The sequence below is a fragment of the Epinephelus moara genome, chromosome 6 (genome assembly GCF_006386435.1).
Source record: "Epinephelus moara isolate mb chromosome 6, YSFRI_EMoa_1.0, whole genome shotgun sequence".
NCBI lineage: Eukaryota > Metazoa > Chordata > Actinopteri > Perciformes > Serranidae > Epinephelus > Epinephelus moara.
In genome coordinates, this window is record NC_065511.1 from 3,196,341 (window position 1) to 3,212,041 (window position 15,701).

Below are 15,701 nucleotides of genomic sequence, written 5' to 3' on the forward strand. Positions count from 1 at the left end.
TTTTTCCTGATCCGCTGCGAGGGTCATAAGGACAGAGGGATGTTGTATGCTGTAAAGCCCTGTGAGGCAAATTGTGATTTGTGATATTGGGCTTTATAAATAAAATTGATTGATTGATTGATAGTCTCCTGGTCGACTAGTCCGACCAAATTCTCATTAGTCGAATAATCGCCGTGTTACTTTCATAAGGACAAAGTGCTACATCAATAGCTTTCCAGGATTAATCCATTATTTCCTGCGGCGGGGGGACAGGCTAAGTTACCTGTGAAAATGGGGGTGTTTTCAAAACACCACTTTGACACAAAGTTGAACTCGCCCACCCTCACACTCAGCGTCGCGGTGACACAGACCTGCTGTCTGTTTCTGTAAGCTGGTTTCCCTCAGTGGAAACGAAGCTTGTGTTTCACAGATAAGAAACAATAAATTGTAAAGACAGTAAAGCCTCCACTAAACAGCATTTAAGTCTTGTGTGTGATTTATCCTTCAGAGATTTATACTTCGGGATTTATCCTGGCTTCATATGAGCAGAGGAAATCTCCGCTTGTCGCTAGGCTAATGTAGGCTACACCATGTAAAATGCCATAGGCTGGCGCTAATAACGTTAGCATATTGTATTTGCTTGGAAAACATGTTTAGTATAAGACAGGGGAACTGCCCATTGGTTTGACAGCCCATTGGTTCGACATCCCATTGTTCCGACCATATTAAACTCATTGTTCCGAAGTCCGTTCCGAAATCATCATGATGCCCTGTGGTTAAGGTCTGGTTAGGTTTAGGCACAAAAACCACTTGGTTAGGGTCAGGAAAAGATCATGGTGTGGGTTAAAATGAAAAAGAAAGTGACATATAAGCCGTGAGCCTGCTCCGCCTCAAGCCGGTCGCGGCGCACCATACGCCCACCGCGAGCCGTTCAGCACCGCCGACAGTTGGACTAATGGGATGTCGAACCAATGGGCTGTCGAAACAATGACATGGACCCTAAGACAGTTGTTTTGTCGGTGAATGTTGTGAGTTGTAATGGAGCCAAATTATGTACAGTTGCTAGGCTAATTTATACAATGTAAAACGCCATAGACTTGTGCTAATAACGTTAGCATGTTGTATTGGTGGGGGAAATGTGTCCAGATAAACACAAGTGTTTGTCTGTCAGTTCTGCGATTTATAGTGAAGCTGATTTGCGTACTTGTGTTTGAAACTGTCTCTATTAAGCCATGCTTAATGTGTGTTTAATGTGTGTTTTGAATGGGGTCATCCCTATGTTCCCCAGGTTCTATGTTCCCCATTTAACCCTGCAAAAAAGGTTCTATGTTCCCCGCTTACACAAAAAAAGGTTCTATGTTTCCCTCTTACTAAAAAAAGGTTCTATGTTCCCCGCTTATCCAAAAAAGGCAGGAAACATAGCAGTTGCATTAATATGTTAACATCTCTAAACACACACAACGGAACATAATGGGGAGAAATTACAATCAGAAACTTACCCTTTGGGCGATCTATGGTGGGCAATCTGGGCAATTATATCCTTTACAGAAGGTTTTTTAATCCAGCCGTTAAATGCAGTGTTTCAGTCAGTGCAGATTTCTCCGAGCAGCCAAAGACCAACTGGTAAGAAAAGAATAATTATCATGGCCGAAATAAAGATAAATAAGCTGTTAAGTGCAGCGTTTATTCTGGAACTCTGTTCAGTAAATCCACCATGATTATTTATTAGTTTTGTGATAAAAAAATAAATGCATCTATGTTGTTGATCACAGATGTTGATATCACCTGTTCAGTTCGGTCCTTCGACCAATCAGATACTCAGATTTCTTTCTCTCTTGTTTTTATGACGGTAGCGTCAGGAGTAGCCAAAGACCACCTGGTGGCAAGATGGTTATCTACCAGTGTTCGTAAACAAAAGAATATTGATCATGGCCGAAATAAAGATAAAGATAAATAATTATGTACAGTTAATGCGTTTCCCCGTTTGCTTATTGGTACAGGGAAGCATGTATGAAACACATAATTTACATAGTTTAGTTTATTTAAAGCAGAATTTTTTTTAAAATAAAATTTGTCATTGAAATGAGTAAGGCATTTTAAAAAAAATCTTTATATCTAATTATTCTTTTGTTTACGAACACTGGTAGATAACTATCTTGCCACCAGGTGGTCTTTGGCTGCTCCTGACGCTACCGTCATAAAAACAAGAGAGGAAGAAATCTGAGTATCTGATTGGTTGAAGGACCGAACTGAACAGTTGATATCAACATCCGTGATCAACAACATAGACGCATTTATTTTTTATCACAAAACTAATAAATAATCATGGTGGATTTACTGAACAGAGTTCCAGAATAAACGCTGCACTTAACAGCTTATTTATCTTTATTTCGGCCATGATAATTATTCTTTTCTTACCAGTTGGTCTTTGGCTGCTCGAAGAAATCCGCACTGATTGAAACACTGCATTTAACGGCTGGATTAAAAAACCTTCTGTAAAGGATATAATTGCCCAGATTGCCCACCATAGATCGCCCGAAGGGTAAGTTTCTGATTGTAATTTCTCCCCATTATGTTCCGTTGTGTGTGTTTAGAGATGTTAAAACAACATATTAATGCAACTGCTATGTTTCCTGCCTTTTTTGGATAAGCGGGGAACATAGAGCCTTTTTTTAGTAAGAGGGAAACATAGAACCTTTTTTGTGTAAGCGGGGAACATAGAACCTTTTTTGCAGGGTTAAATGGGGAACATAGAACCTCGGGAACATAGATACGCTCCCTTTTGAATCAACTATATAAATAAAGTTTGATTTGAACTAAACTTCACAGCACTTAACACAGTCCTCCACCGCCGACTAGTGTTTTGGAGGTGTAACTGCAGAGTGACACAGACACACCGCCGCAGAAGTAAAAATAACGTGCAGATTTTTTTTTTCTCACGACTAATCGATTAGTTGAAGATTATGTGCGACTTTAGTCGACCAAGATTTTCTTTGGTTGACTACAGCCCTAATAAAGTGTGAGCCAGACTAAAACAATAGTTCATTCAGAAGGAGAAAGAGAGAAAACAAGTTAAACTTGAGATCGATTTCTGGTTTGGTGTGATCTGAGCTATGTGGCGGCTTGACGTGAAATGGAAGCGTAGTCGCTGAAAAATAGATCTGGCGTGTATCTCCAACGAAGTGTAGCGGCGTGCAGCTTCTGGGATGCTCCAGAGAAGCTGCGCGCCGCTCGCTGTGTGTATTTGCTACATGGTGCGCTACGTAGTGCGCTACTCCTCTGACGGAGTATGTGGAAATTGGGGGTTAGATAGACCAGGTCTTCGACAGCATAGCTGGGCTGCTGGGCTCGTAAGTCATGAGTCCTCTTCTGCCTCTGCTGCGCTGCACGAAGGTGTCGGCAAGTCATCTCATGGACCCCACTGAGGATCTTTTCCAGGTCATGCACATATTCAGGGGGTTCCTTTTCACCGTGTTCATGTTGTGCCACCCCTAACCAGGTGTCCTGCGGCTGATGGACTTCTTTTCCCAGCATTATCATGTTGGGTGTGAAGCCAGTGCCAGAATGCTCTGCACTGCGGTATGCAGCTGTTAGCAGGGGTAGGTGTTCATCCCATCCCAGTCTGGTCCTGATCTACATAGCAGCGGATCATCTGGAGAAGGGTACGATTAAAACGTTCCACCTACCCGTTTGAAGCTGGATGGTACAGTGTGGTCCTGATCTTTGAGATCTGAAAGAGCTGGCAGATGTTCTTGAACAGTGCACTGGTCTGTATGGAGCTCTAATGGAGCTCCGAAGCATGAGATGGATTCTGGATTCTCTGAATCTTTTGACGATACTATGGATTTTAGATGGTGAAAACTCTATATTCTTTGCTATTGTGCTTTGAGAAACTTGATGATTGAAATTTATTTCTTAGGATAAACCCCTTGAGATGTATCATCTCATTTTCGTGGGGGTCCCAAACACTTACAAGTGGGAAAATGAACAATACAATGTACAATAATGTCGAACAGGTTTCCTGTTACCTTTGCAAAACAAACAACAAAGGAACAAACAGAGACCTAAATAACAAAACACAGACAACAACAACAACATACATACAAAAAGGACGTAATTTACAACCTTAAATTAGACACAATCAAAAAAAGATCAATCTACAGATAAAAGGAACAACAAGGAACAGTGACATCATTCCGAAAAACATTGGCAATTTGCCTTAAAGCACCTGTGCGGAACTTTTTACCATTAATAAAACTGTCCCTAGTTCGTATCACCCCCCCCTTTAAGATCCGCATATTTATTTGAACCCAACAGCAACAAAAAAGCCTTTCTCTATATGGCTATTTAGCGTAGCCTCGCTCGGGTCGGACACACAGCGAAAGTCAGCAAACCAGAATACGGCACCCGAGGCGGAAGTGATTCTGCTCGCCCGCAGCGGCCCGCAGCCATTAAACCACAGAAGAAGGAGCCGTGTTTACAGTGTTCTTCGAGTAAGCAGTACGCAACGAGCATTGCTGAACACATAACACCTAACAGTTTTACCAGAGACGTATCTATGAGGGCTTGGTTGTACTTTTGATGTCATGGCGGATAATGAAGGAGGATCATCTAAAATTATCTGTGACTGTGACCATGAACACAAATATACAGCAGGCAGTTGTCCTCAGTTTATAAGAAATTCAGAACTACACCAGAACATTTATGAACAGGTCTTACTTCACTACTAACTTGTGTGTAACGTTAGCATGTTAGCATGTTAGCATGTTTCCACTAATTACTTGGACTGACCTGGCGTTAGTTAATCCTCTCACTCTCCAAAACAAATGCATGCGGTAATTGCCGGCTGCAGTTGGAATTTTACGACACCAGGCTGTGGGTGTCATACCGCTTCGACCAAAGGGGCGCTATAATCAACGAAAACGAAAAGTTCCGCACAGCTGCTTTAAGATGCGAAAACAAGACATTTTTGAATAAACTAAATGATGATAGAGAATGAATATTTAAGGGTAACTTATTCCAATCAGAAGGAGCCACTTCACAGAGTAGTGAATGTTGCTCCGTCCTTTCTTGAGAACAACTGAGCTTTTACCTAAGAAATGTTCATAACAGGAGTTTTTTGAGCACTCTGCAACTCTTCCAGTCTTTTGTTGCTCCTGTCCCAACTTTTTTGGAACATGTTGCAGGTATCAAGTTCATATTACATATTACATATACAAAAAAAGTTTTTCAGTTTCACGGGCCCAGCTCTTCAAATGTGGTTGAACTACTCGAGGCTAACATTTTTTAATCAAAATGATCCTGCCAATTCTTATCCAGCTCATTTGGTTCTTTGAATGCAATTTGAAGATTGATTTAATAACTTTGCATGAAGTTATCTTGAATAACACTGCACTCTTAAAAGAAAGACACTAGTGTTGTCAACACTAATAGAGTTAACCATGATCACCAGCATATGGCTGATCACAGCTATCACTGCTGATCATGTGATTGCATTTACATGAGACAGGTGTGTTGATTAGTCTCCCAGCAGTAGCAGGAGGTAGACTCATAGACATGTGTTTTACATTGTGCTTCACTGTTTCCATATGTCCATTACTTATGTAGTTATCATTACTGCGGTCACACAGTGGAGACTGGGTGCACACTGGTGCGAGTTGTTGCAGCATTAATCATCAGGCTTACAACATTGTTAACTCTCCCTTTAGCTATTAGATAATGATCTTTATACCAGAGAACTTTGTATTTCCATGTCTTACCATGTAGGGGTGGGCAGTATGGCTGTAAAATAATATCATGATATTTCAGGGTATTTTTGCGATAACAATATTCTTGATGATATGACAAAGTAGTTAAAAAAACAACAACACTAATTCGGGGCGTCGGTAGTGTAGTGGATAGTGCCGGCACCCCATGTACAGAGGCATTGCCTCGCTGCATGTCAGTCCCCACTCTCTCTCTGTCTCCCTATTTCACACACTATCCTATCCATTAAAGGCAAAAGCCCACAAAAATAATCTTAAAAAAAAAAAAAATCATTAATTTAAGAAGACAGAATTACAACAAAATAAGTGATATAGTTTTACATGTCAACCATCAACATGTCAACTGTTTGCCTTCAAATATTTAGCAGAAACTAAACAAAAATGATCTCTCATTTCTTGTGTTTGTGAACAACAGTAACACAGTGAGATTCAGATTCGATGTACAATATTAATAGTGCAACTAAATAAACTCTACCACAAATTACACATTTAAACAGTTCCCAAATACAACAAAATGTACTCTAGAATTTATATATATATATGTAAATATAAAACAGGTGATTACCTTCTCTTTTAGCAAAATCCGAAATGATTAAGTTGTTTTTTTTCCACCTGGACCTTTCTGCTCTGCCATTTCTCCTCTAATCATTACGCTGTAACCCTTAGCCTGAGCCAACTTCAATCTACGGTTTTATCAGATTTTACATAATTGCAATTCAATTAATCACATTGACATAGACATGTTGAAATATTGGTATCAGTAGTCAATCCCTGGAAAGAGTAGTGACTGCCATCAGGTATACATGTATATACATGCGTATACTATGTATTGTTTTGTAGTTCTATGTAGTTTTTTTTTTTCCGCTCATATTGGTAGGTTCCTTCGGTCGGTCAGTCAGTTCGTTGGATGTGGCTCAAATCAACAAATGTGAGTTACTTTATATTGTTCAGTGTCACATATGTTCTTCTCTTGATTTTAGGCCTATGATGTGTTCACTGGCTCAACGGTGATGGGGTTGAATGCCACCACAGAGTTTACTGTCTCCATCAACCCCTCAGGTGTTGTCATGTGGTACGTCTACCCAGAGCAACAGTCCAAACAGACGGAGACACTCCACTACTAGCACAAGAAAGCCTCACAATTCACACTTGACAAAGCTAAATCTGTACATCATACTGTCGATACTGTATGACGGAACTGACATGGATTAAAAAAAAAAAAAAAAAAAAAGAACTTGATAGAATCATTTCAAATGCTGACAGACAAAGCCACAACTTGATTTTCACTGATTGTTGAAGAGATGTTCTTTTGCACTGATGTATGTTTTTATGAAACCAAACATTGTTTTTAAATGTTGTGTTCTTTGTCAGAATTGTTCAGAGGTGTTGGTTAAATTATTAAAACATTTACTAGTTGTTGTCCTGTTTGTGATGTTCATGTAAGGATGTAACTTTAAGTAATTGCGTCCAGATTTAGTTTAAAGCTGTGGTTTCCACCCAGGGGGTCCAGATTTCTCCTTACGGTTCAAAGCTCTGTGCCAGAACTTTACTGCTCTTAAGCCCAGCATACACTGTACGATTTTTGACCGGATTTGACCCGATTTTTGAGACGCACGACCTGCCGACGCTCGGGCCGGATTTCCGCTTCGTCGTGCCTCTTTTGCCGTGCAGTGTACAGGGGGGGGCGAGGGCCAATCATCTGTTCCAGAACCGCGGTCGGACGGTCGGATGAATTTCTGACATGTCAGAAATTTTGGTCGGCCGGCACAGACATTCGCACAGTTGAAGCAGAGCCACGAGCCGATTCGCCAACGTCTGTGCATTTATCCCTCACTGCGCCTGCACGAAGACATAGATCACCATAGCGACACGTCGGTGGACTGTAAATATGGAGGCCAGGTTGGTTGAGCTGTGGCAACAGTATGAGTGCCTGTTCGACGTTTCTTCTTCCACCTACCACGACCGCTATCAACGAGAGAAACGCTGGCAGGAGATAGCCAGTATTCTTCAGCTGCCTGGTAAGTTTTTTCTGCTCTCATTTTCAAGCAAGCGCAACAAACATACAAGCTAGCGCGCTAGACAAGGTACAACACACACACACACACAGAGGGTGCACCCGGCTGTAGCCGGCTTACCTCCAACTCTCGTTGTAAAATGGACAAACCATGCTGTCCACGTCTCTCAAGCCATCTGCGAGTCCATATGCGCCGATGCCTCTTCTTTTGGACGTTTCGGCACACAGTATAGCGCAAATCATCAAAGCAAACCGTTTGTCCTGCACTTCCGGAACAAATCGGAGCTTTCAAATGTATCTTTATTGACAGCTGTCAGTGGGCAGAACAGTCAGCAGGGGCCGACGAGCCGTTTTCACCCGTACAGTGTGAGCTCTCTGATCGTGCTTGATGATCGGAACGTACAGTGTGAACACATACATCGTGAGCTTTGGCCGCACATCGCAGACGATTCACTCGTACAGTGTGAGCTGGTATTAACAACAAGATTTTAAAAATCGTACAGTGTATGCTAGGCTTTACTTGCGGTTAATTCAGAACGGACCCATGACCCACTTTTGGAATGTGACCTGACAGTTGGGATCCACTGGTTTAAATGTTTCCATTATTAATACATATAATCAGGGGTGGAAGTAATTAAGTACATGTACTCTCATTACTCTACCAAAGTCATATTTTTGTGTTGTAGCACTTTGAGTATTTAGAAAAATTGAGCATAGCGTTACTTAAGGCAGGACGCAATGTCAAGCTCAGCTCACATCACAGCTACATCAGCTGATCTCTAACAGCCAATCAACTGATGGAGCAGCTGATTGATGAAAGGGAGTCAGCTGATAGATCACATGATTCCTTTCTATTCTTATGCTGCTCGTCATGTTGAGCCCTGTCCACGATGAGGATCCACCTTGACAACTTTAGGCATCATGGATTAACAGCAAAAGCAATCTGAAGCACAGGAAGCCAATCTGAAGAGAGCACTGTTCCCACCGTCAGAGCTCTCATCTGGCAAGTAGTTATTTAAATGTTTCCAGTATTACCAGTATTCCAGTACTGGCCAGTATGCAGGCCTTCTGGTAGCATTGCTTCAAACAATATTAATCTATGGCAGCAGTCACAGCTTAGCAGGAAGACATATCCCACTACTTTTGGAACATCAGAGTGGAACTGCCATCTGCAGATGTCTCCATCTGGTCTGAGGGAAGCCACCAAAACAAGCAAACAGCTCCCGCAACTTCATTGCAGTTTCAGTACAGCCGCCACTCCTCTGTCCTAATGAGCCGGTGCCCCAGCTCATTCAGCCAGCTCCGCGGTTCAGAAAGATAATCCCATCTGTCAGCCTGCTCTTCCATTCAGTCATCGCTCGCCAAAATGAACTCCAAAGCAAAGATGTTGAATCCTGTTCAACAGCAGCTGCTGGTCCATTTTTTCCCTGTCCCCTGTCCTCCCCCACTGCCGTGGGTGCATACATGGCCATGATGACGTCAATACATTGCGCTTAGATGACAGCTCAAATCTAGCAGGTAATGGCATCAATCTTGTTTAAATCTCGTGGTGCTCAGTGACAGGTTTATTGTGGCCTCTGGAGATATGTCCATGATGCTAAAGCACAAAATGGCATTTGGTGTATTCAGAGATGTCATCTGTGAAGTGTATCCATTCCATAGAGGTGATCTGGGTACTAGCCGTCATGTCTGATCTGACCATGACCTACAGAGGAACACTTTTTATGAATATATGAATTATGAAAATAATAATGGACATAATGTATGTTTAAAAAAAAAAAAAAGGCACCAAGTTATGTCCATCCATAGACTGGACTGGTCAGTATTCGACCTAGCTCTCATTTATAGGCCTCCCCGCAGCTCCTTCTCCCACTTCCCTGTGTCATCAATTGAAGCCTTTTTCCAGGGAGACTAAGGTGATTCCGCTAGGCTCCCATGCGTTCTATTGTTGTGACAATATATGCAAGTTCCTTAATAAAAAAATATATCCATGCTTGCAGCTATTCAAATGAATGAATGAATTAATTAATTAAATAAATTAAATTAAAATAAATAAATAAATTAAATAAAAGCTGTCAACCTCCCTGAGTTTGGAAAAGCTAACAAAAAAAACCAAACATCCTATCTGCTGTTTTATCAATTATGTAATAACGGGAATGGTACAAGGGTTCCTAGCTGGCTTGACATGGTAGACAAGCTTGCAATAATTTACAATTTGCTTGAAGGAGCCCAGGATAGTGGTGCATTCCTGAAAAAGAGGCCAAGAAGGCTTAATGATCGTTTCATTTGACAAATCGCCCTTTTCAACAAATTGTATTAATCCTATAGGTATAGCTACCTATAATATTCTGGGAATCATTAAAACAAGCTCAAAGCATCATAGTCTCATCCCTCTGCACTGTTTTCACAGTTTTATGCTTTTGGGTGATGCCATAAATTTTATTAAGAAGCAGGAAGGCAGTTATCAATGACGTTTTCAAGCATGCCTTTACACCCTTCCCAGTGGCATCCATTTGATGTTTAAATGGAGAGCGGGATGTATATTTTCAGTTAGGCTAACCTTTGGTTGTAGCAGCAGCCCAAATAATTATTAGTCACTTTTTTCAGAGGCACTTTACTGGTAAATTAGATATTCCTCTTCCAAAAACATCAGGTTAAGGTAATACACTTCTAGGCATCACCTTAGATATCAACTAGACGAAGCAAAATATGAATAGGTAACACTTTATATTAAGGTACTGTAATAAGCGTTCATTAATGCTTAATAAGCACAAATTAACAGTTAATGAGCACTTATAAGATGCTTATTAACATTAATAAGACTATATAAGTGTTATTACAGCATAACTTGACAGTTATTATTGCTTATAGGAGCATTATAAGCACTTAATATAAACTTTGGTAACCTATACTAAATATTAATAGGATGTCTATTTAAATTAATTGTCATTTATAAGGGTTAATTATAGAATAATAACCACATTTATTACTGGTTTTTAAGACACTATAAGACCCTATCAGATGAAATTAATAAGGTTTATTATATTATATTGTTTATTAACATTAATAAGACCTTTATTAACATTAATAAGACCTAATGAGTGTTAATAATAGTATACAACACATTTATTATTGTCTTATAAGATAGTATTGGGTACTAGAACATCCTTAAGAGGTTATAGACAATTTATCAGTATTAACAAGATGTTTATTAACATTAATGAGACTATGAGAAGTTAATATAAATTCCATATTATGGTTAATAAATGCTTAATTATGCACTTATTAATAGTAAATAATGAACCTTTGCAGCTACTGGATCTAAAGTGGGAACAGTGCCGTATAAAGGTTAATAAATTATTAATATGCACTTAGTAACAGCTCATAATGCATCTTTGCAGCTACTGGATCTAAAGTGGGAACAGTGTCTTGTTGACATTCATAAACCTTTCATTATGCACTCACGGAAGTTAATATTTCTATTAATTATGCACCTATTGCAACATCCAGATATCAATAATTTTTTCAACATTAAAGAATTCTGATGCATTCTTTTCACTCTAGTATGTTATTATTTTCTTCAGCAAAGGATCATGGGAATCTCATTTCCTCAAAATGGCATACTAAGACAAACATGAGTTATTTGAACTTAAAAAAAATTGAGTAGATTGATTCAGAGTTAGCTGCTTTATTCACTCGTGATGAGAATTCAGCCAGCCAATGGTGTTGAAAACACAACATAAGGACATATTTCCTTTTCATATTGATTTTTAATGCAACCACTATTGTCAAAAACAGGAAAAAAAGGATTGGAAAATAGTTGAGCTCTAAAAAATGACAGATCTGAGTTCATTTGGCTTTTTCAAAAGTTTTGTTACATAGATTGACTGTTTGTGAATACAGTGTTCCACAAAGCTCCCTGTAACCCATCAGTTTTCTGAAAGTGAGTGACAAAAGTCTCAACATCGGCAGGGCCAAAGGTGGCCAGGTCAGTGATGTCCTCTGGCCAGTTGCTTAGGTCATACATGGTGGCCGTGGCCTTCAAGACACCCTCATCAAGGTTGCCAAACCGCGTGGTGAGGTTGTCACAGAAGCCATTGATTAATTTATCTTTCACTTTGTGGAAGTCGTCATCATCCACTTGTTTCCTGTTGAGTTTTACACCAGAGAAGGTGTTTGCGGGAAAAGGTCCCACTTCATCCAGGAACTGCTTCAGATGCTGACCTGGGACTGTCTGAAATACAGAAGAAAAAAACTTTGACTGTCACGATTGCTAAACATACACCATAGCATATTAATTCCTCTCTAGGGAGTTTATTTTGTTTACCTGCATAGCTATAAGAGCCAGAATTAGGCTCAGAAGGCTCAGAATTAAACTCATAAACATCACAAAGTGATCTAGGGTGCGTTGGTCTCGGGATTCTGATGCAGCTTCTTCTCCAGCTCTCTCTGTGCTGCCTCAGGTGTGTTATGGCTCAACTTTTCACCATCAATAGTCACCATTAGCCAGGCAGGGTGGAGTATCCCGACTCTTAACTTCTGTCTTTTAAGTTCTTGTATGATGTTGTTGAATTCTCCGCGTTGTCTCCTCACCTCCACTGTCAGATCCTGCCGTATGTAAAAGGGCCGATTTTCCCAGAGGAGAGTTTTTTTTATTTCTTACTGCAGCCATTATCTTCTGTTTATCTCCAACCTTAGAAGCCGCACTATGATGTTACGTGGCGGATCCTCAGGATTCGGCCGTGGCTGCAGCGCTCTGTGGGCCTGGTCTACTTCAGGTAGTGGATCAACCTCGCCTGCGCCCAGAACAAACCGAAATATGCGGATCAGTAGCCCAGTCAGGTCATCTGCCTCCATGCCTTCCTTAATGCCGATTATCCTGATATTATTTCTTCTGCTGCGCGACTCAAGATCCTCCAGTCGATTGCAAAGAAGTGACACTGTTTTGGAGCGCTCTTGCACCACAGACTTCTCTTTTCCCAGGTCATCCTCTAAGGTGCTTATACACTTTTCTACGTTTGCCACCCTTTGCTGCACAGCTTTAAAGTCTTTTGATAGTGTTTGGATGGAGGAGCATCAAGTTTTTCCCTCATTGATTCTTGATTACTTTGGAATGAGCTGAACAAACTTTTCGCCCATGCTGGAGCCTCACATGCGTCTGCGGCCTGCTGATGAGTCTTCATTGTGCTCATGGCGATTCTACGGAGTTTGATCTTTAATTCTCCATCTTGTCACCCAATCCAGTCAACTAAGATATTCCTCCACCTTATTATTTTGCAGCTTGCCCCCCCCCCTGCTGATACTAGGAAACCATGCTCACCTGTCCGTAGTCACGTGATCTGACTGACAATTATAATTAGGATACTTAATTATGTGGGGTTTTTTTCCCATCCATTCCAATGGATGAAGAATCTTACCGCAGAAATCACGTAATAGTAAAAATGACAATAAATAATAACCCCCATTTGTCATAAAGACTCAAAATATCCTTAGTTTCTTAAGTATCTCCAGAAGTGTTTTGAAAACCTCCTAAGATTATTATTTTGTATACACAATCAATGAAATCCATTATAGGCTAATAATATCATTAGAAAATCAAATTAGAACAGTATTTCCCTGTTTAAACAATATTTCCCTGTTCATTTTCCGTACACATTCAGATCCACCATCCATTCTGGATATTTTGGAAAAAAATCCTGAGTAAAAGCTAATAATCTTTAATTGTTTGACATGTATAAGTAGTATAACACCTCATGTTTGCTTTAAACACAGTTTAATCAGAAATTATGTACTTTAACAAAATGATTAATAGACTGAAATGTGCCATGCGCTTCTTCCTTGCTTCATGATCAGCCACACTTGTTAAAAAAGGGGGTGTGGCTCTACTGCAGTCCACTTTAGATGATGTGGAGCACTGATCGGTTTATAGACATTCCATAAAATAAGTCTGTGCATTCTCGGTGCACTGCCATGATTAACATCTCCTCGTCCATGGTGTCAACGGGGTGAAATGACATTGGATGTTTTATTTTGTTTCTGTGCACGACTTCCTGCCCCGCACGATCTGCTCTGTGCTGAATTGCTGCGTTGTGCTCCGGGGTCCGGCAAAAATAGAAGTCCTACGTATCTGTTGCGGAGGGCTCCGGAGTGCCGGAGCTGAGACGGAGCCGGAACGCAGCACAGCTGCAGCCGGTGGAAACACACACACTGACTAGTATTGAATCCTATCGGCTCCGCTGCCGTGCCGGAGCGCAGACGCAACCGAGAGCAGCCTCTCTTGGGCAGTCCCTGAACTCATCGCTGATATCTCTGTAGTGGTTAAATATGAAATGTAATTCGTTTGGGCTATGTCTAATGGGCAATATTGACTCTCAGTATATAAGATATATTATGATATTATTAAATGTTGTAACATTGTTAATGTAATTGTTGTTCTTTGTATGTATTATTTTGCTTATTTATGTGTTTTTACCATTCACTAATGATTTTAAGAATTTATTGTAATTTATTTATTGTAGGCCTATTTAATGATTAACTGTATTTATTGTAGTATTTATTCAACAGCATTTTAAATATTGATTATCTGATATGAATTGTATACCTGATGTCTGAAGTGTGGCTGAATAAAATTTTCCTCTTAACATCTGACCTGTTTGATCCCATTTATATTGGTGAGGACAGACTAAATGAGAAACTGCTGTCAGTATAATCCAGTACAGTTCAACAGCACCACAATCTACAACTCAACACTTCAATAAAATGTTAGACTTAATCCAGTATTAAACTGCTTTTGTTTTTTCTAGGTGTACCAAGTAAACTGTCAAGTCTCCATAAAAATGTAGACAGAAAGCATAATGATGAGACAAATGCAGTGATGGACAATAACTAAGTATATTTACTCAAGTAGCTACTGTACCTAAGTACAAATTTGATGTACTTGTACTTTGGGTATTTCCATTTTGTGCTACTTTATACTTAGAGGCTAGGGCGCCGAAAAGGGGGGAAAAAGGAGAAGGATTCTAGGGACCCATGATTAAGAGGGGCCCAGAGAGGCCCCTAATAAAATTATTATACTGACAAAAAATAATATGACACTAAGTTATTAACTAACTTATAATCACAAATATATTTTATTTACAATGTACAGGTAACAATAACTTTATTTGTTTTGGAAACATTAACGCCCCCCCCTCTCTATTTACATAAAATGGTTCAGTCCGACTGGATCAGCTGCAGTGCGCCGTAATTTGTCACAGACAGCGAGTAAGGAGGCGGAGACGGCAATATGCCTCAAAAATCAGGTAGCCAGAAACGGAAAGAAAGGAAGCTAAGAGAGGAGAAAGAAGCAAAGGGTCGACAGTATGTCACCCAGTATGTCAAAAAGCAAGGTGGGTTTGTTAGTGGTTTATGTGGTGGAAAGTTATGGAATATTAACTTTGTCCGTGGTCTATAAGCTAGCTCACTTTTCTCCCCATGTTAGCTCATATTTCTGAAGAAAACTCTGGATTTTTACATTTCACTGTTGTTTTAGTTAACTAATCAATACAGTCAAATGTTTAGCAAGCTGCTCATACTCAATCAGTTGACCTCCCCTCTGTCAAAATGATGCCTCGTTCCGAACAGATAAGTCAAGTGCAGCAGCAGCTGTCTGCCAGCCCCCAACTCCACCTGCCCTTGAACCAGTACCCCCACATGAGGAAGGAGGTGAGCAGCTGTGTATATATATATAAATACACAACTGTATATATATATATATATATATATATATACATATGCTTTTTAAACCATTAAAATTGTTCAGATCGATTCTTATTTCATTTATTTTAATTTATCTTTTCCATAATAATAGATTCATCTTTTATATCTTTTGTGTGTATTGTTTTTTGTTCTTATCTGACATTTGAGTCTGTAATAAAGTTTATCATTATTATTAATTCAACACA

At 39.9% G+C, this 15,701-nt stretch overlaps 1 protein-coding gene across 5 annotated transcripts in view; it reads left to right on the forward strand.

The window, feature by feature from the left end:
- LOC126391220 (alpha-N-acetylgalactosaminidase-like) overlaps positions 1-15,701 on the forward strand; it is a 44,426-nt gene that overhangs the window by 23,157 nt on the left and 5,568 nt on the right. Inside the window, exon 9 of one of the 5 annotated variants that reach the window (XM_050045831.1) lies at positions 13,873-14,295. The exons of 3 other annotated variants lie outside the window; for them this stretch is intronic. In XM_050045831.1, the coding sequence (XP_049901788.1) occupies positions 13,873-14,073 (201 nt within the window). In that variant the 3' untranslated portion in view covers positions 14,074-14,295. Of the gene's footprint in view, positions 1-6,724; positions 7,179-13,872; positions 14,296-15,701 lie in introns of those variants that run through there. One more of the 5 variants, XM_050045832.1, reaches the window with a different exon arrangement.